This window comes from Phodopus roborovskii, unplaced genomic scaffold (assembly GCF_943737965.1).
Source record: "Phodopus roborovskii unplaced genomic scaffold, PHOROB, whole genome shotgun sequence".
Classification (NCBI taxonomy): Eukaryota; Metazoa; Chordata; class Mammalia; order Rodentia; family Cricetidae; genus Phodopus; species Phodopus roborovskii.
Window position 1 is genome coordinate 16,819,108 of NW_026126636.1, and position 20,340 is coordinate 16,839,447.

Genomic DNA, 20,340 nt, shown 5'->3' on the forward strand with positions numbered 1-20,340 from the left:
TCACATTGTTATTTAGCCTAAGTTGCCTGCCATATTGCTATTTTCTAGGTAAATTTTAGATTGTGTCAAATGTGCTTGGTAGTAACTCAAAAATACTTGTAAAAGTAGTTGCATAGACTACCTGTTCTTGTATGTTAATGTTTAAAACAAAACCATGCAGTGCTATTATTACACACATAGTTACTGTGGAAAAAAGATTATTAACCTGTGAACTCAACCATGAACTATACTTTCCAAGTCTACCACTTTTCTATGTAATGGAAGGGCAAGGGAGCTAAGATTCAAATATACATACTGAGCTTGTTGGATTAGAAACATCAATCTCATAGAATTGATTGGGTGCATTATATTACCTTGATCTACAAGTACAGAAATTAAGGAACTTTTCCTCATTGTAAGTATTTTTTCTGAGACATGCCCATGCTGATTCTGCAGTACATAATCACAGCAGCCATAACAGATACACAACCATGTTCAGACATAAAAGTGTGTCTTGTTTGGTGGATATTGCTTGTGCATCTGTTGTGTCCTACTGTTTTTTGCAGAGTTAAATCATCCATTATACAATGTGACTATATTAAAATCGTCTGTATGAGTAGCTGTTTTCATGTACATCCCTACTTTCCTCAAGTCTGCTTACATGTAGGAAAGCACTCTGTCTGGTAACACATGGTCAAACAAGTCCTTTGCTTCAGGGTGCCTTGACATTCAAGGACTTGTCTGTGGACTTCTCCAAGGAGGAGTGGCAGTGCCTGGACTCTGCTCAGAGGGCTTTGTACATTGATGTGATGTTGGAGAATTACAACAACCTGGCCTCTGTGGGTAAGAGCATTTGCCTTGTAGAATTCCTAAGTAATCCATTGTATGTATTAGCATCGTTGTTTGTAAACTCTCTGTCAATTTGCCTTAGAAGCCACAAGAATCCATGGAATGTTTTGTAGAAGAAAAGAACATTTTCATGGTATTCCGTTTTTTTGTTTTTGTTTTTTTTTTGTTGTTGTTTTTGTTTTTACTTTTTCCATGTAAAATATGTCAACCATGCCTCATTTTGATTCCACAATGCAATCAGAAAATTAGTATCATATAATATTTATACCCATTTATTTGAAGCCTGGCAACTATATGTACCCAACATGATACACTTCTGAGGAGTATCTGAAGATGTTCACACTTTAAATTCCCCCAAATGTGTTGAAGATTCTGACAGGAATCCGCAACTGGGAAACATTCCTACATCCCTCTGCTTGGTGTTCTTTTCAGGTGCTTAACACAGCACCTTGGTAGCTTTCTGTATTCTTACTCTAAATTGCACATGGGTCATGGGCTACTTCAGAGAACATGTGGACTATTATATGCAAAGTGGTCCTGGTAACCTCTTGGGTGCAAATGAGATTCCCCTGGATTGTAGAGAGGGGAAAATGCACAGTGTGTTTGTGAATGAGAAAGGCAGCAGTGATGGCTTCTGGTAAAAGAGAAAGGAAGAGCTGAGAATGTTTTTGCCATATTCCACTACACTTGAAAGGATTCTTGGCAATGTAATATAGAATAGCTTCTTGGTGCAAGGATGCATCCTGTCTGTTGTAACTACTACAGCCCAAGCCTATTACACCTGAATTAGGATGAAAATACTAGGACAAAATGGAAATGGAATTGATGTTCTTGACATCAGATTGGAATAATTTTACAAATCATAAGCCCAATGTGGGTGCAGGAAATAGGTTTATTCTTTAATGGCCTTCCTTGATGTCTCTCTCTATAATGATATTCCCTTATCTTCTTAGTAGGAGATAGACAGGCATCAATCTGGAAAATACTCTCAGGAGCTAGTGTAAAGATTAGAGTCAAATAACTCTGTGAAGAAAGTTAACATGGCACCATGTGGAGCTCAGACAAGGGGGAATAGGAATAACCAATAGCTGTCCATGACAGCCCTGTCTCTAGTGATCTGAATCCCTGATATCTGGCAGATTACTGTCTCTCCCTCTGCTACTTTTGAAGTATCTAATGGGTTTTTCTGGAGAGAAAAATAAACCCTGTGAAAATTTGAAGTAAGACTTTAATCTTACTTAAAGTGTAGTTCTGTGAACACTACACTTCATTTCCTATCACTTCATAAGTATAAGTACCATGAACCTGGGATTGAACTGCACTCTTCTTCATAAGATTCTGACGAATTATATAAGCATGGTCACATGGATTCTAAATGTAATGAGTTAAAGAGCACATCCCAAAGAACTTATTTCTTCTTTACTTTTCTGATGCATGTGGTGTATTTGCACATTTTCAATAAGGTTAAGGTATCTGTTGTGATTCACTGACCCTGAAGACTGTCAGTCTGATTTTGTGATAACACATTCCATTAAAGTTTAAGGAAAATATTTTAGTGTGCTGGTTGACTTTTTTAAAAGGGAGAACAAAGGTAGATAAATGTCATTTATTAGATGTTTAATTTGGGACAATCCCTCCTAATATGATCTTACTCACTTTCCAGAAAATTATTACATATGTGATCCTGTCTATCAACAAGTGAAGACTGAAAAGGAGTGTTGTCAGTGTAATGCTTTTGGCAAAATTCTTCATGACCCCTCCACATGTGCACTTTATAGAACAAGTGAAACTACAGAAAACTCTAATAACTACAGATGCAGTAACCACAGGGATGGCTGTCTTGACTCACCAAACCCAGATAGAAAGGAAACCATGCACACTGGAGACGAATCGTACAATTCTGAAGTCTGTGAAAAATCCTTAAATTTGTGTTCCAGCATTACTCAAGTTCAGGGACTCTATGCTGCAAAGGAACAGGATACCCAGGGAGAATATCATGAACGTCTTGACACTACATATAATATTTTGCAACAACGAAACTACACTGGACAGAAACGATACCAGTGTTGGAAATGCAGGAAATCCTTCAGTAGTTCCTCATATCTCACTGTGCATCAGAGAATTCACACAGGAGAGAAGCCTTACACATGTAAAGACTGCAACAAATCCTTTACTGGGAAGTCAAGTCTTAAAATACATGAGAGAATTCATACTGGAGAGAAGCCCTACAAATGTAAGTACTGTGACAAATCCTTCACCTCATTGCCAAATGTTACAGTGCATCAGAGAATACATACAGGAGAGAAGCCTTACATGTGTAAGGACTGTAACAGATCCTTTGCTGTAAGAACAACTCTTATAGATCATCAAAGAATTCACACAGGAGAAAAGCCTTACACATGTAAGGACTGTAACAGATGCTTTGCTGCAAGGACAACTCTTATAGATCATCAAAGAATTCACACAGGAGAAAAGCCTTACACATGTAGTTACTGTCATAAATCCTTTACTGTGAAGTCAACTCTTACAGCGCATCAGAGAATCCATACTGGAGAGAAGCCTTACAAATGCCAGGACTGTGGCAAATCATTTGCAACACGCGCACATCTTCGAAGTCATCAGAAAACTTATACTGGAGAGAATTCTTATATTTGTGGGGATTGTGGCAAATCTTTTCCTGCATGCTTATTTCTTGGGACACAGAAAGAAATCCATGCAGGAGAGAAGCCTTACAAATGCCAGGAATGTGGCAAATTGTTGGCAATCTGCAAATATCTTAGAGGAAATCAGAAAATTCATACTGGGGAGAAATCTTATAAATGTGGGAAATGTGGCAAATCTTTTACTACATGCTCATATCTTAGAATACATCAGAAAATCCATACAGGAGAGAAGCCTTACAAATGCCAGGAATGTGGCAAATCATTTACAACATGCAAATATCTTAGAAAACATCAGAAAATTCATACTTTTGAGAAATCTTATACATGCGAGGAATGTAGCAAATCTTTTACTACATGCTCATATCTTAGAAGCCATCAGAGAATCCATACGGGAGAGAAACCTTACAAATGTAGAGAATGTGACATGTCCTTTGTCCACAGTTCAAATCTTAGAAGACATAAGAAAATCCATACTAGAAAGAAACAGTAAAATAATGTCTGTGATGTAACAAGTCGTTTGCCCACATGAAAAAATCTTAGAACCCTTCAGAGAGTTCACACTACAGAGATGTATTACAGATGTAAGGAATGTAAGATTTTTGATAGCTGCTCATATATTAGAGCACATCAGGAAAGATATATCACAGAGAAACTTCACAAAGTTAACACCAGCATCTCTTATATCCACTTCTCATATCTTAGAAGACATCAAAGAATTTATCCTGCACAGACACCACTGTAAATCATGTGACACAGCATTTACATGGTACTCTTGACTTATAGGTCCCAGCTATACATAATGGAGCTGTAAAGATAAGGGACTTTTGAAAGACTTTGTTGAAGTTTTAAAACTTATGAAAAACACATAGTTAACATTGAAATAAAATTCTGCAAAAGTAACTGTGTGAATTATTTTTTAATGTATGTGAGGTGTCTAGTCTACAGGAATTTCTATGCATCTGTTTGTTTGATGACTATGGAGGCCAGAAGGGAACATCATATTCTCTGAAACTTTGCTTAACAACAGTAGTGAGTTATGTATCTCTTTCAATATCTAAACATTGAGAATAATGCCTTGCAATCCCAGCACTCTGTAGGCAGAGTGAAAAAGATCTCTGTGAGTCTGAGGCCATCACGGTTTATATAGTCAGTTCTAGGACTGTCAGAACATTATAGTCAGTGTCAACAATCATAATGATAATAATAATAAGAAAAAATATAGTAACTTAAAAATGTGGTGCTGTACACTATACAATTAATATTTCCAAGAAACCACATGAATTTATATCATATATAAAACCTATGTGTCGATGTCTGCTAGAAATGACACCCACCAAACACATTGATTTGACAAATCCTTTACCTAGTATTCAAATTGCTAATGAAAGCTCATCCTACCAAAAACCAAACACAAATATTTCTCATTGTCTGTTAACTTTCAAAACTTCATATTTGAATTAAATTCTACCAAAAATCAAACACACAAAACTGTTCCCATAATTTCTCATTTTTTGCTCACTCTCAAAACTTCATTTTAGAATGAGAGAAGCTGTCCATGATGGTGCAGGCATTTCTGATGGGAATGGTGAAAGTCTTGCATCTAGCCCAGCATCTTGACCAAGATCCAGCAAAGCTGAGCTCATGATGCTCACCACCTGACTTTGGCTTTGATCTCCACATCTTGCGTGCTCAGAGTGCTTCTTATTTGTACATCATTGGGATATTGGATTGAAGGAATTTCAAAGATATCATTTATGACTTCTCCTAGGACTACTGCTTCTAAACTTCCCCACAAAGATTATGTGCATACTACTTGTTTGATTTTAGGGAGATATCCTCATCTAACTTCAAGGTCTTCTTTAAACCTTCCAGGAGGCGATGCACAAAAAGAAGCCAGAGGTCTCTAGTAGAGGCTCTGAAATGTTCTTGAAACATCCATGCCTGTACTTAATCAAGAATAAGATAATCAGAACAAAGTGCATCTGTTTTTTCAATACGTTCAGGCGATTATGTGGCACACCAAATAACAATGTTAAAATGGCCAGAGTTAACCTCTGCCCTACACAGGGACTCATATTGATGGGAACAGAATATTGCAGAAACTGATCAATGAATGAAGTGTCAGGACCTTCAGGGCTTAGAAAAGTTAGCTTGTGTGGGGCAACTTTGGTGTCCCATGACCATGGAATAATACTGCCAGGATTAGACATATACATTAATTTTCTAAGATATATTGTATGAATATTATATTAGGCAATAAATAGAACAATAACTGCAGCAGTTTTGGCCTGTGTGTCTTTCCTGGACACACTGACAATCAAGAGATAATAAAACACTACTAGGAAGTCCTGGTCAATTTCTCCCACCAGAGGCTGGAAAGGGAGGTTGCTAATCAGAAGTCCAGTGGTTTCTGATAGCCTCTGATTTCCTGGAGTGCACAGAACCAGGCCTGTAACCATGAGTTTTCTTCACAGTTCCAGTAGAGGACCCAGTATTGCGAGCCGCTATGGAAGGCAGTCCTTTCCTGGGGTGCTTTTTACCACCTGTGGGTTTGAGGCCACTCTGCTTTGTAGGAGCCATGCTATAAGCACCTCCTTACTTGCCCTCCTGCTCCCTCTGCTGGAGCTCAGCAAGTGAGAGAAGGCACTGGAGTTAGTGGCGTGGCTGCAGCTGCAAACACCAAAAATATTCTTTTAGTGTAATCTAGTAAATATTCAAATACATGTGTTGATATTTGCAAACAGTCTTTTTGCTTTGGTAGAAAGCACACAAAGCTCTTGAAGTTTACAGTCATTGAGGCTCACTTCCACGTTAAATCACTTCCAACTTAAAAGAGTGGCACATAAAAATGGAATTTGACATTCCTGATATGTAAACATAATTGAATTCCAAATAGAGATTTTGTGAGATCCACAGGCAGGTTGTAAACGGTGTCACTTAAAATTGACATTTTTTTGCCCACTGCTAGTCTTCCATCTCAGACACTGACACCCTGTTATGTACATTCAGCATTCTGAAAAGTGTCTGACACCTTGGTGGCAAATAACTATAATCGCAACACAAGAAGGCAAAGACAGATGAATCTATAAAGTGTGTTGTAGACAGCCTGTTCTCAACACAGGATTCAACTAAAGCCAGGGCCTCATGGTGAGACATTGCTCAGGTACAAAAGAAAAGAAAGGAAAAATATGTATTTGTGCTGACTTCTTAATGTTTCACCTGAATACCTGGAAAACACAGTAGGCTTTTTAATGGTATCACATGGCAGTGTTTTCACAGTTAGAAAAGGCATTATAAAACAGTTACTGTTGGCACTAGGCTCTAATCCCAGCATTTGAGAAGCAGAGCCAGGTGGATCTTGGGATTCCTTGCCAGCTTGGTCTACAGTGGGTGTTTAAGGATACCTGGGATTACACAGAGAAACAATGTCACCAGGGTGTGGGGAAAAAGTAAAAAACTGAATACATTACAATACACGATAAAATTAGAAAGTATCTTTTTAAGAATTATGACAAGTCATTAATATTAGAAAACTATCTACAAGAGACTTTTATCTCCTTGGTCCAAGATAAGCACTATGTCCGCGGACAGATGATCAAATGGTTAATGTTCATTGTTATGTCTCAGACTGAGCTCACAGTGTTGTTCTGTCTTGCTCAGGATTCAACATGTAGAACACACAAAAGTGGACCTCAGAGAATTCTACCCCCAGTTTCTCCCAAGTACTAGGATTAAAGGTATGAGGCAAAACAACTGTTCCATCTTGTGGTAGTATTTTATTCATGCTCTACCAAATAAAGCTTGCCTGGAGGTAGAGTGTAGAGCTAGACACTCGATGTCCATAGAGGCCGGGCAGTGGTGGCACACACTTTCAATCCCATCACTTGGGATCAGGAAACAGGAAAATCGGGTGATCAAGGCCACCCTGCTGTACCAAAGCTTGAAGCATTCTAACAGAGAAACTGAGGTCACACCCTTAATCCCAGCAATGAGGAGGTGGGAATGAAGTTGCTGGGCAGAGAGAGGTATATCAGGCAGGAAGAGAGAGCAGCTTGGAGCATTAAGTCTGAGGATTCCTAGAAACATCTTCCCCTTTGGTCAGAGGATTCCTGTAGAGGGATGTTCACTTTGCCTCCTTCTGTGAAGCTGACCACGCCCATTGGGGGGTGGAGCCAGGGGCGGAAGTGACCTCTGGAAGAAGGTCTGAGGAGGAGCCCTGGAATGCTCTCTCTTGCTGGCAGGTCTTGGAGAGGAGAGCTTCCGGTACAAGTTGCTGGTGTTCATCTGTCTAGGTTGTAGGCCATTTCTCCCTGAATAAACATCTATTTGGTCATCCTGATCGTCATTAAACCGCAATAGATTCAGGAGAGGTAAGAAGTCTTGCTATAGGCTGGGTCTTTTACTTCTCTGATTTGTCAGCATTTACACTGATAACCGTCTCTGGGTTTATAGGACTAATTGGTATTCTGGCTACACACCCTGTTGAGTTTTATTTTGTGGTCTGTTGCCTGCCAGTGGTGTAACTGTGGGCTTTTCTCAGGAGGAAGTTCGAGGCCTACAGCCTGTTTACAGGGCTTTGTACTGGGATGGGATGTTACAGGGATGCAGCAGACTGGTTAGTGTGGATGAGAATAATTTGTTTGTTCCTCCTTGGTGTCTCTTGGAAAAATGATCCCTAAGAGTGTTCCCCCTTGGGAGATGTAAGACTTTCACCAAATTTGGTCCATGATATATTCATTACATAGTCTTTTAATGTTTGTGATCCCAGTCATTCAGATCTGTTTTTGCCCCTTGGAGTTGAGTGAGAAGTGATGGGAAAGCGGCATTCAAGTTGCATTCAAGGAAAATGTTTTCTAGGTATTTTCAGTATTGTGACTCTGCATGACCATGGGAAATCACTGGAAGTTATTACTGTAGACATCCACTGACAAAGGTCTCAGAATTATCCTGCTGTATCTGAGAAATCTAGTTGCTTTCTGAGCCATGTTTTTCTCATGTGCCGGGTAAATGATCACCCAGATATGCTCACCCCTGGAGCCCAACAAAGAGCCCTGTAAAGTGGAGAAGGAGGACACAGTAGCTACATATCTGATGAGCCAAATATAGTTTTGCCACATTCAGATTCACTGGAAGTAATTTCTAGTGACATCCACTGACAAAGGTCTCAGAATTATCCTGCTGTAGTATGAGAAGACTCACTACATGAGAACTGAGTCTAGGAGGCAAATCAATTTTATATGAATATGCATGTGAGTCCTGCACAGTGGGTTCATGTTCTCCTCCAAGTTCCATCCTCTCCTTTTCCCAGAGAGTGCCTAGTTTCCCAGTATCAGACACAGTTTCCCACTTGTTGAGAAGGCTTTAAGTCCAGGTAGATTCTGTTGGTCACCACCAATGATTGTCTGTCAGGCTTGTAGCATGTGTGGCTTCATGCAGTGTAGAGCATTGTTGTGATCACAATTGTTATAGTTGTGTATGACTGTTGGCTGGCCTCTGTAAAAGCTTGGATGTTGCCTTAAGATGCCTTGAAAACTATTCCTCAGTGAAGAGGCTTTAAATTCATGTTCATCTCCAGTGTCCTGGTTGTGATTAAATCACATGGCTTCTTCAACAGTAGGGGGCACACCTTCCACTTCTGGGAGGTGAACATGCAAAACCCCAGTATCCTGTACTGCTTTGGAAATCTCAAGGAAGCTCTGATCAACAATATCAATGCAGGCTGCTGTACCTACTTTGTTGGAAAATCTATGGCTCCTGTGAGGAGCCTCATGAGATGAGACAGAAAATTACTGCTTACAGAGATTTAGATGAATTATACATGTATTATTAGATTGTTATAGTTTGTATAAGTTAGCATCCTTATGACCTTTTCAGACATCCTCACTGTTATTTTCCTGTATTTCATTCTGTGTTTATGTTTGTCCGTTCTCCATTAACCACACACACACACACACACACACACACACACACACACACACACACACACACTGCATTTCCTACTTTTTTTTTAAATCATTGTTCCTATTTTTCTTCTGATTACTCCCCATAGGAGTCTCCTTTATATACACCACATTCTGTGTGTCTTTGTGCATGCACACCTCAAACACTGCCTAGACTCATCTCCTATCTGTCTACTACCTTATTCTACGATTCTAATCAATCCCTCTACTATGTGCTTCGTTATTCACTTCCTTGGTCTCAGTGATATTAACCAGAGCCATGTTTGAGACTGTGTTTGCAGCTATGTGGTGGAGGCAGGTGGGCTCAGTAGAGGACTACAGTTAAGGCAATGATTCTTCTCCTAATATCCATCCATACCAACATTAGATGGGGAGAGTGTAGGGTCTGTGAGCCTTTTTCTTTGCTAGACTGATGTGGTCTAGTGTGAGTTCACAGATGATAAGTTGAGATGCTTTGATTACTGATTACAACAGCTGTGTGGAGTCTAGAGAATGGCGTGTCTTAGCCCTTCCTCCTCTTTCCCTTCTCATTTCCTTTCTTCCTCCTCTTCCTCAGGGTTCCCAGAGCCACAGATGGAGTAATTCACATTTGTAGTCCAGAAATACATACATGTAATGATATTTTGTTTGTAATTTAACAAATGAATTATTGGCAGAACAATACCTGTACTAATATTTTGTGTGGAATCCAAAAAATAATGCTTAGCTGAATAATATATTGGTTGCACTATTTTAACTTAAGCATTGGGAAGATTTTTTTTTTTGTAATCTAAAAAATAAACCTTGCCAGAAGATCAGAGTGCAGGCTTGTCTCCTAGTCCCTGCTATCTTCCTTTCCTATTGGCCAACAGTGCTTTATTATTAACCAGTATGAGAAACATATATACATAATGGAATCTCCCATCATCTCCTCTTTTCTGTTTAAATAAAAAGAAGGGTTTTAACCTTAACATAGCAAAATATATTATACAACAGTTATCAAGTAAGAATCACAGTTAACACTATTTAATCCATTAACATTTAGTAAGATTTGAAGAAACTATTTCATCATGTATTTTATCTTTGTGAGTTAAAGTCCTATATGTAATTTATCTTTAAGCTTAACTAAGGAAAACTATAACCATAACTATCTGTCTTTAATTCCATTGAAGACCACAGAAGGATAGTATATAAACTCTAGAAATGACAGAGACATCTTGCTTGTCAGTCACCTGAAGTTCTTCTGTAATCTTCCATCTTTAGCCCATAGGCCATAGTGTGTCTTACAGACTTTTCAGCAAAGCAGGAAACTTTAAACTGTCTTCTTGTATTGGCAGTTTGTCGGTCACTTTTTTCTGTGTCCTACAGACTGTCTGACAGACTCTTCCATGAAGCAATGTCCATCTTGAATTAGCAGTCATTTTCCTGTGGGTCCTGCATGTCCAGTTTATACAGCATAAAGTCAAACAGTCCAGACAAGAGTAGTATCTTGTCTAAATGGCTAGTCTTGCCATATTGGAAGCAAACTCCGTAATGAGTTTCTTCAATGTCCATCTTCCTTTCTGACACAGGTGGTGTTGCCAGGAGCATTTATGTCTCACTGTCAAGAAAAACCCTAAACCATTTTAAATGCCATATTCTGTAGGTCTTTGAAAGTTTTGAAGAATGCCTATCCATCTCAAGTACATGTCTGTATATCTAGAAATCTTAACTAACTTAACTATAATATCTGACTATCATAGGTACTATCTATAAACTGTACTCAATTATACATTACATTTCTAAATGAGCTATATAAACACAATACCTAAACAGAAGGAGAAATATACACATCATAAGATTGACCTTAAATTGTATAAATAAATGAAAATCCATTCCGAAAAAAGTATTCACATCTATACCATAATCCCTTTTTTACCTTTAAAAAGAATAGGCTGTGATTATTAACCATTTATAACTAAGTTCATTTAAATGAAAACAAACATGTATAAACAATATTTGGGAATTTGGGCGTCGTTTTTTCCAAAATACTTCCTGTTGGTAAAGGGTGCTGTCATGGGGGAATCCTAAGAAGACGCAGAAATCCTGGTTGTAGTCTGTAAGGCTGTTTTGTCCAAGGTGTTTTGAATGTTGGATCACCAGGAACTCTGTTTCAGGGGGTCTGGCTTGCTCAAACCACATTAGTCTGTAAGGAATCTACAGTTTTTTATTTTTTGTGGAAACAAAAATAGAAATCCTTTTCCCCAGTAACTTGTCCTTGAACTTAAATTTTGAGTCAAAGCATTTTTAAAATATATAAATTGAATTAATCTAGTAGTAGAATTAATCTTGTTTTAACAGTTGTTTCCTTAGCAGTCAAACAATGTAAAGACAATATAACATTATACAGTAACCAGATTCTCTCTGAGCTTTTTATCTTTATGTGGCTTTATTATTACTTTGGTTTTTTTTTCTTATTATTTTTTTATTTTTTGAGACAGGGTTTCTCTGTGTAACTCTTATCTGTCCAGGAATTTACTCTGTATACCAGGTTTACTTTAAAATCACAGAGATCTGTTTGTCTCTGTCCCTCGAGTGCTGGGATTAAAGGCGTGTGCTATTTTACTCACCTGTGCTCATGTCTGTCCCTTCTGCATACTTTTCACACACCCACACAGACATACACAGCTCTATTCCAGTTCGCTGCATTTTGCATCATTGTTCCCTATTTTTCTCATGTCTGTAACTCTACCTCACCCCACAGTGACCTCCTTTTTACTTCTCCAGTTACTGACCTTACTCCATGTTTTATACTTGCATCCGAATATTTGAGCTAAGACTTCCTATGACAGAGAAGATGCAGAGTCTGTCTTTTGGGGTCTGGGTTTTCTCCACTCAATATGCCCTTTTCTAGGGCCATCCATGTAGGTGCAAGGCTCATGATTTCAATTTTCTTTACAAGGCAATAATATTTCATAGTGTAAGTGTACGGCATTTTTACTAAGTGTTAAGTTCACAGACATTCAGAAGGTTTTCAAATTGTAGCTCTTGTGCATGGAGCAGAAATGAATATGGCTCAACAAGCACCTGTGCAGAAGGATGCTGAGTCATTTGAGAATATGCCAAGGAATGGAATGGCTGGGTTGACTTGCTGCATTTATATAAGTTGAGGATTTGTTTATTTGACTATTGTCTACATCAGTGGCCTTGATTATGGTCCTGGCAGTTTTATTCACTATGCTTTTGTTTGTGATGTTGTTGCTGCTTGGATTATCGGCAGTAGGTTTACTACTTCTGTGTGGGAATTATTAGTTTACTCTCTTGCCCATGGATGGTTATTTCCCATTTCTCATGAATTAACTATTATTCATATGAAATGTATTGTTTCCCATATTCTCATGGATAAACCCACCCATTCTCCTTATAAATTTTGCCTCTAATTATTGTCTGCCAAACCGATTAGTGAAATGAATAATAGTAACTAAGTCTCCATTAATTTTAAGATAGATCTTTTCTGGATGTAATGATGAGGTTGATACTGATTTTATCTTCAAGCTTTAAATGTCTTTCAAAGCTCTGTGGACTTAGGATCATTGTCTGGATACCTGGTATTTTGGTTGCTTGGATCTTTTCAGGTGATTTGATATTTTCTCTAACAGCTTTCAGTATTAATTTTCTGTTTTTCTTCTTCATCCCTTACTAGAAAAGACAACAGGCCACCTATCTAGTCATTGTTCCTGAAAGGTAAACTCAAAGAAGAAAAAAAGACAGAAATGGCTGTTTCTCCAGTAACCATTTCCCAGGTCAGTGGACATATACACCTTTCTCAATATAATACATGTTCAGACATTGGAAGACCTTACCATTTGCTACTAGTGGTATTTTAATTTTTTATGAAAATTGTTTCAAACAAATAAACAGACAACAATGACAAAAAAAAATCCCACACTAAAAGTAACCAGATACAAACTGTACAAATCAATGTACTTTTATGTAGTTAGTTTTTGGGAGCAGGGACACTGGAGTGATCCAAAAGGCATTTTACATTTTTGTTATTGAATATGTACTTATCAATTTATCCATCAGAAACAAACAAAAATAAGTGTGATAAAATTAGAGTAAGGAAAGAACTTAGATATATATCATGTTTTTAAACTGGTGTGCATTCCCTGTATTCAGTCCCACCTCAACCTTGATATTCAAACTTTCTTGTTCCCTTTCCTCCAACGCCTGCTGTGCCCACATGCAAATTGTTTCTCATACAGTCATGTTATTGGCTAGTTTCTCCATATGAGGGGAAATGTGATTCCTTCCTTCTGACTAGTACACATTCTCAATCCAAACATTTTACTGAAGATTTTATTGACATTTCCTCTCCCATGAATGGTTTTCCATTTTATATGTATAGCATTTTAATAGAATTGTGTTGATTCTCATACTTTGTTATGGTGAATGCAGTGAATTAGGGGTACAAACATTGTGAGTATTGGGATTTAGAGTTCTCTGGTTATGTTCTCAGGGGTGACATTGGTGGGTCATAGATTCTCTCTTAGATTTACTCAATAATTTCCAAACTGATTCCCACAATGACAGTATGAGTTTACACTCCCCTGCATACTCCAGCAGTGAATGGGTGTTCCACTGTCACCTGATTCTCCCTAATATTTGTTTTATGGATAGTTGAAGACAGCCATTTTTCAAATCATTTTTTCTTCCTTTCTTTCTTTCTTTCTTTCTTTTTTTTTTTGTGTTTCCATGATGGCATTTTAGGGATCCTGAACACTTTTGCAATATTTGTTGGCCTTTGGTATATTATTCTTTAAAGATTGTCTATGCAATTCATTTGCCCCTTTATTGTTTGGCAGTTTTTGTTCTTCGTTATTTAATTTCTCTAGTTCTTGGTAAATTCTAGGTATGAGTCCCTTTCTGAAGTGTTCCTGGTAGAGTCTGTCCTGTCAGTTGTCTTTCCATGTGTACTGCTGATTGTTTCCATACAGAACCTTTGAGTATTTATGTAGTCCCTTATGTTCTGTTCCTGTGCTGTTATTTTCTCTAATAAGTAAGTATTAGTCCATCCCAGTGGGTATTCTCTCTGTTTTCTAGAGTTATATTTGTTTCTGGCTTTAAATAAGGTTTTTCATCTGTTTTGAATGAATTTGTTCCAATGAAAGAAAGATAAGAATGTAATTACATTCACCGGCCGGATCCAGATGCTGGGAATTAAAGGCCTGTGCCACCAGACCCCGGTTCTCCATTTCTTTAAGGATTTTATCCTTTTTCTTTTGTCTCCCAAGCCTACGTATACCTTTAAACACACCATAAGCCATTTAGAGGATTTTCCTTTTCCCTCTGAATCTGTCTTTACTGTATATCTCTATCTTTTCCTGGACACGGTCTTTTCTCTCGTAAACGACATTGCTAAAATTAAAGCAGACATTTTAGCTGCTGGCTTTGCACGTGGCAGGGTACATTTACTGGCTGCTCTGCGAGCTCTGCTCACTGCCTCAGTTTAGGCAGCCATCCCCAATCATACTGTTGGCTGCTCATAAACACCATTTAATTGTTTGGTAGCAGGGGCTCTTTAAAAAGTCCTGTGCTTTTTTGCCTGTAATGCCGAGCCAGTATGCGCCTCCTTTTAAGTTTTAGTCTCTGTGTGGGTGCCATTTGAAGAATAGGGTTTCTATCCTTTTTAAGCTTTTCTCTCTTAATTAGGAACCAGTAAGTATGAATGTATGTATTTCTGCATGGTCTTGGCTTATCAGAGAATGCCCGGATCTATTACTTCTTTGGTGGCTACAAGGGGTTTCTTCCAGTTCTCCCTGCCTCTTTCCTCAGGATTCCCCTCCTCTCCTGTCTCTACTGGCCAAACAGTGTTTTATTCATCAACAATAAGAGAAACATGTATACAGAAGAACATTCCCCCATCAAGTGATGATAGATCCATGTATTTGATAACACCTGCTATCTGTTTATCTAAGGGCATGTCATGTTCACACCACTCACTTCTTTAGGATGCTCAATTGCAACTTCCCAAACTCTAGAGTTTACTGCCTTGGCCTTTGTTTGTTTGGTTTGTTTTTCAAGACAATCTTCCTGTGTAATCCTGGTGCTCCCACAAGTAGCATGTAAGCCAGGCTGACCTCAGACTCACAGAGATCCACAAGTCTCTATCCCCCTAGTGCTGGGATTTATGGCATCTGCCACTATAGCAGGCCAGAGATTCATATTTTTATTTGTCTTTTTGTTTCTGCCCTAAATAGAATTCCACTCTGCAGGCTTTCATGTTCGGGATTCATTATGTACCATTTTGTAGCATGTATCAGGAATAATGTCTTGAGGGTATTGATTGATTGATGTGTAGAAGCCATGGTTTTGATGCAGAAAGAACATTCCTCATGATTGCTTTGTCCTGGTCAATTTCTGTGAGAGTCATGGTTCTACTTGCCTGCCATGAAGCTGCAGTGCTTTAAGTGGAGACTTGGTGAATGCCCTCTGACCTACAGGTTTGCATTTATTCCTTCCTCATGGATCAGACAGAATATGTAACTACTGTGCACTTCCACAGAAATAAAGAATCATAAACACCACTAGCATTAAATATGTTAGACAATACAGCATAAGTACAAAAAGAGAACACATTGACAACTACAGAATTCAGGTGCAAAAAACGAAAAAGTCCGAATTTCCTCCTGAGCTGTTCTTCTGAGCTGCATTACATCTGACAAAGTGATAATATTTCTCACATAATGTCATATATTCTCTTACTGACATTACATCACTTCTGAATGCATCCACATTAGTAATTATGCATACTTGCTTAAATACAACTTAAACATCCTAGCATGTATTTTTGGACATCATAGTTGTATTTCTTTTGTTCCCAGGAATGGCACTGAGACATAAGGTCAGTTATGAAAGGTTAGCCTTTTGCACAGGCTGGTTTCAAACTACCTCTTATAACTCCAACTTACCTGTTTCTATTAATCTATGTTCTGTCACCTTGCTTTGTACCTGTACTTCTTTGCTTACAATTTGCTCTTTGTTTCTCTCTACACCAAATTCTTTCTGAGTTCTTTCTTTCTGTATAACTCCAGCTTAGTTAATGGTCATTCAGCTCTTTATTAAACCAATCTGGTACCTTAGGCAGGTGAGGCAAAACATAGACACATGTTCACGCAGTGTAAACAGTTATCCTGTAACAGGACTGCCCTCAATTTTTATAACTCTACAAAAATGAAATATTCTTCAATATACCTCACATTGTTATTTAGCCTAAGTTGCCATATTGCTATTTTCTCGGTCAATTTTAGATTGTGTCAAATGTGCTTGGTAGTGACTCAAAAATACATGTAAAAGTGATCACATAGACTACCTCTTCTTATGTGTTAAAGTTTAAAACAACAGCATGCAGTGCTATTATTACACACATAGTTACTGTGGAAAAAAGATTATTAACCTGTGAACTCAACCATGAATTGTACTTTTCAAGTCTACCACTTTTCTGTGTAATGGAAGGCAAGGGACCAAAGATTCAAATATACAAACTGAGCTTTTTGGAATAGAAGCATTAATCTCAAAGAATACACAGAATTTATTGTAGTCACTGCATTACCATGACCTACAAGTACAGAAATTAAGGCACATTTCCTCACTGTAAGTATTTTTTCTGAGACATGAACATGTTGATTCTGCAGTACATAAACACAGCAGCCATAACAGATACATAACCATGTTCAGACATAAAAGTGTGTCTTGTTTGGTGGATATTGCTGTTGTGTCCTACTTATTTTCGCAGAGTTAAAACATCGATTATACAATGTGACTATATTAAAATGGTCTGTATGAGTAACTGTCTTCATGTATATCCCTAATTTCCTCAAGTCTGCTTACATGTAGGAAAGCACTCTATCTGATTGCACATGGTCAAACATGTACTTTGCTTCAGGGTGCCTTGAAATTCAAGGACGTGTCTGTGGACTTCTCCAAGGAGGAGTGGCAGTGCCTGGACTCTGCTCAGAGGGCTTTGTACATTGATGTGATGTTGGAGAATTACAACAACCTGGCCTCTGTGGGTAAGAGTATTTGCCTTGTAGAATTCCTAAGTAATCCATTGTATGTATTAGCATTGTTGTTTGTAAACTCTCTGTTAATTTGCCTTAGAAGCCGCAAGAATCCATGGAATGTTTCGTATAAGAAAAGAACATTTTCATGGTATTCTTGACATCAGATTGGAATAATTTTACAAATCATAAGCCCAATGTGGGTGCAGGAAATAGGTTTATTCTTTAATGGCCTTCTTTTATGTCTGTCTCCATAATGATACTCCCTTATCTTCTTAGTAGAAGATAGACAGGCATCAATCTGGAAAATACTCTCAGGAGCTAGTGTAAAGATTAGAGTCAAATAACTCTGTGAAGAAAGTTAACATGGCACCATGTGGAGCTCAGACAAGGGGGAATAGGAATAACCAATAGCTGTCCATGACAGCCCTGTCTCTAGTGATCTGAATCCCTGATATCTGGCAGATTACTGTCTCTCCCTCTGCTACTTTTGAAGAATCTAATGCGTTTTTCTGGAGAGAAAAATAAACCCTGTGATACTTTCAAGTAAGACTTTAATCTTTTAACGAATTTGGTCTTGTGAACACTACACTTCATAAGTATAAGTACCGTGAACCTGGGATTGAACTGCACTCTTCTTCATTAGAGTCCGAGGAATTATTTAAACATGGACACATGTATTCTAAATGTAATAAGTCAATGAGCACATCCCACAGAACTTATTTCTTCCTCACTTTCCTGATGCATCTGGTGTCATTGCACAAAGTTAAGGTATCTGTTATGATTCACTAATGCTGAAGACTGTCAGTCTGAATTTGTGGTAACACATTCCATTACAGTTTAAGGAAAATATCTTAGTGGCTGCTGGTTGTCTCTTTTAAATGGGAGATCAAAAAAGAGAGATTTCATTTATTAGACGTTTTAATTTGGAACAATCTGTACTAATATGACCTTACTCACTTTCCAGAAAATTGTTACATATGTGATTCTGTCTATCAAAAAGTGAAGACTGAAATGGAGTGTTGTCAGTGTAATGCTTTTGGCAATATTCTTCATGACCCCTCCACATGTGCACTTTATAGAACAAGTGAAACTACAGAAAACTCTAATAACTACAGATGCAGTAACCACAGGGATGCCTCTCTTGACTCATCAAACCCAGAGAGACATGAAAGCATGCACACTGGAGATGAATCGAGCAATTCTGAAGTCTGTGAGGAATCCTTAAATTTGTGTTCCAGCATTGAGTGTTGCCAGTGTAATGCTTTTGGCAATATTCTTCATGACCCCTCCACATGTGCACTTTATAGAACAAGTGAAACTACACAAAACTCTAACAACTACAGATGCAGTAACCACAGGGATGCCTCTCTTGACTCATCAAACCCAGAGAGACATGAAAGCATACACACTGGAGATGAATCGTGCAATTCTGATGTCTGTGAGGAATCCTTAAATTTGTGTTCCAGCATTACTCAAGTTCAGGGACTCTATGCTGCAAGGGAACGGGATACCCAGGGAGAATATGATGAACGTCTTGACACTACATATACTCTTTTGCAACAACCAAACTACACTGGAGAGAAACGATACCAGTGTGGGAAATGCAGGAAATCCTTCAGTACTGCCTCGTATCTCACTGTGCATCAGAGAGTTCACACAGGAGAGAAGCCTTACACATGTAAATACTGTAACAAATCCTTTACTGGGAAGTCAAGTCTTAAAATACATGAGAGAATCCATACTGGAGAGAAGCCCTACAAATGTAAGTATTGTGACAAATCCTTCACCTCGTTGCCAAATGTTACAGTGCATCAGAGAATACATACAGGAGAGAAGCCCTATAAATGTAAGTACTGTGACAAATCTTTTGCTGTGAATGCAAAACTTAAAGAGCATCAAAGAATTCATACAGGAGAAAAGCCTTACACATGTAAGGACTGTAACAGATCCTTTGCTGCAAGGACAACTCTTATAGATCATCAAAGAATTCACACAGGAGAAAAGCCTTACACATGTAAGGACTGTAACAGATCGTTTGCTGCAAGGACAACTCTTATAGATCATCAAAGAATTCACACAGGAGAAAAGCCTTACACATGTAAGGACTGTAACAGATCCTTTGCTGCAAGGTCAACTCTTATAGATCATCAAAGAATTCACACAGGAGAAAAACCTTACACATGTAATTACTGTGATAAATCCTTTACTGTGAAGTCAACTCTTACAGGGCATCAGAGACTCCACACTGGAGAGAAGCCTTACAAATGCCAGGACTGTGGCAAATCATTTCCAACACGCACACATCTTAGAAGTCATCAGAAAACTTATACTGGAGAGAATTCTTATACTTGTGGGGATTGTGGCAAATCTTTTCCTGCATGTTCATTTCTTGGAACACGGAAGGAAATTCATACAGGAGAGAAGCCTTACAAATGCCAAGAATGTGGCAAATCGTTGGCAATCCGCAAATATCTTAGAGGAAATCATAAAATTCATACTGGAGAGAAATCTTATACATGTGGGAAATGTGGCAAATCTTTTACTACATACTCATATCTTAGAATACATCAGAAAATCCACACAGGAGAGAAGCCTTACAAATGCCAGGAATGTGGCAAATCATTTAAAACATGGAAATATGTTAGAAAACATCAGAAAATTCATACTGTTGAGAAATCTTATACATGTGAGGAATGTGGCAAATCTTTTGCTATATGCTCTTATCTTACAAGGCATCAGAGAATGCATATGGGAGAGAAACCTTACAAATGTGGAGAATGTGACATGGCCTTTGTCCAGAGATTTAATCTTAGAAGACATCAGAGAATCCATACTGGAAATATCAGTAAAAAAAAAAAATGTCTGTGA

The 20,340-nt window shown here is 38.2% G+C and overlaps 2 protein-coding genes across 2 annotated transcripts; both read left to right on the forward strand.

The window, feature by feature from the left end:
* Window positions 1-2,700: 2,700 nt before the first annotated feature.
* Window positions 2,701-3,981, forward strand: LOC127238531 (zinc finger protein 665-like). Its single transcript, XM_051207142.1, has one exon. The coding sequence runs from the start codon at window positions 2,701-2,703 to the stop codon at window positions 3,979-3,981; it is 1,281 nt and encodes a 426-aa protein (XP_051063099.1).
* A 14,664-nt stretch (window positions 3,982-18,645) lies between these two features.
* On the forward strand, window positions 18,646-20,340 carry LOC127238532 (zinc finger protein OZF-like). Its single transcript, XM_051207143.1, has one exon. It carries the CDS (start codon window positions 18,646-18,648, stop codon window positions 20,338-20,340), a length of 1,695 nt encoding a protein of 564 aa, XP_051063100.1.

Bases quoted from the DNA above. Each gene is read 5' to 3' on its own strand.
- LOC127238531 (XM_051207142.1), top strand. From the start codon at position 2,701: ATGCACACTGGAGACGAATCGTACAATTCTGAAGTCTGTGAAAAATCC.
- LOC127238532 (XM_051207143.1), top strand. From the start codon at position 18,646: ATGCACACTGGAGATGAATCGAGCAATTCTGAAGTCTGTGAGGAATCC.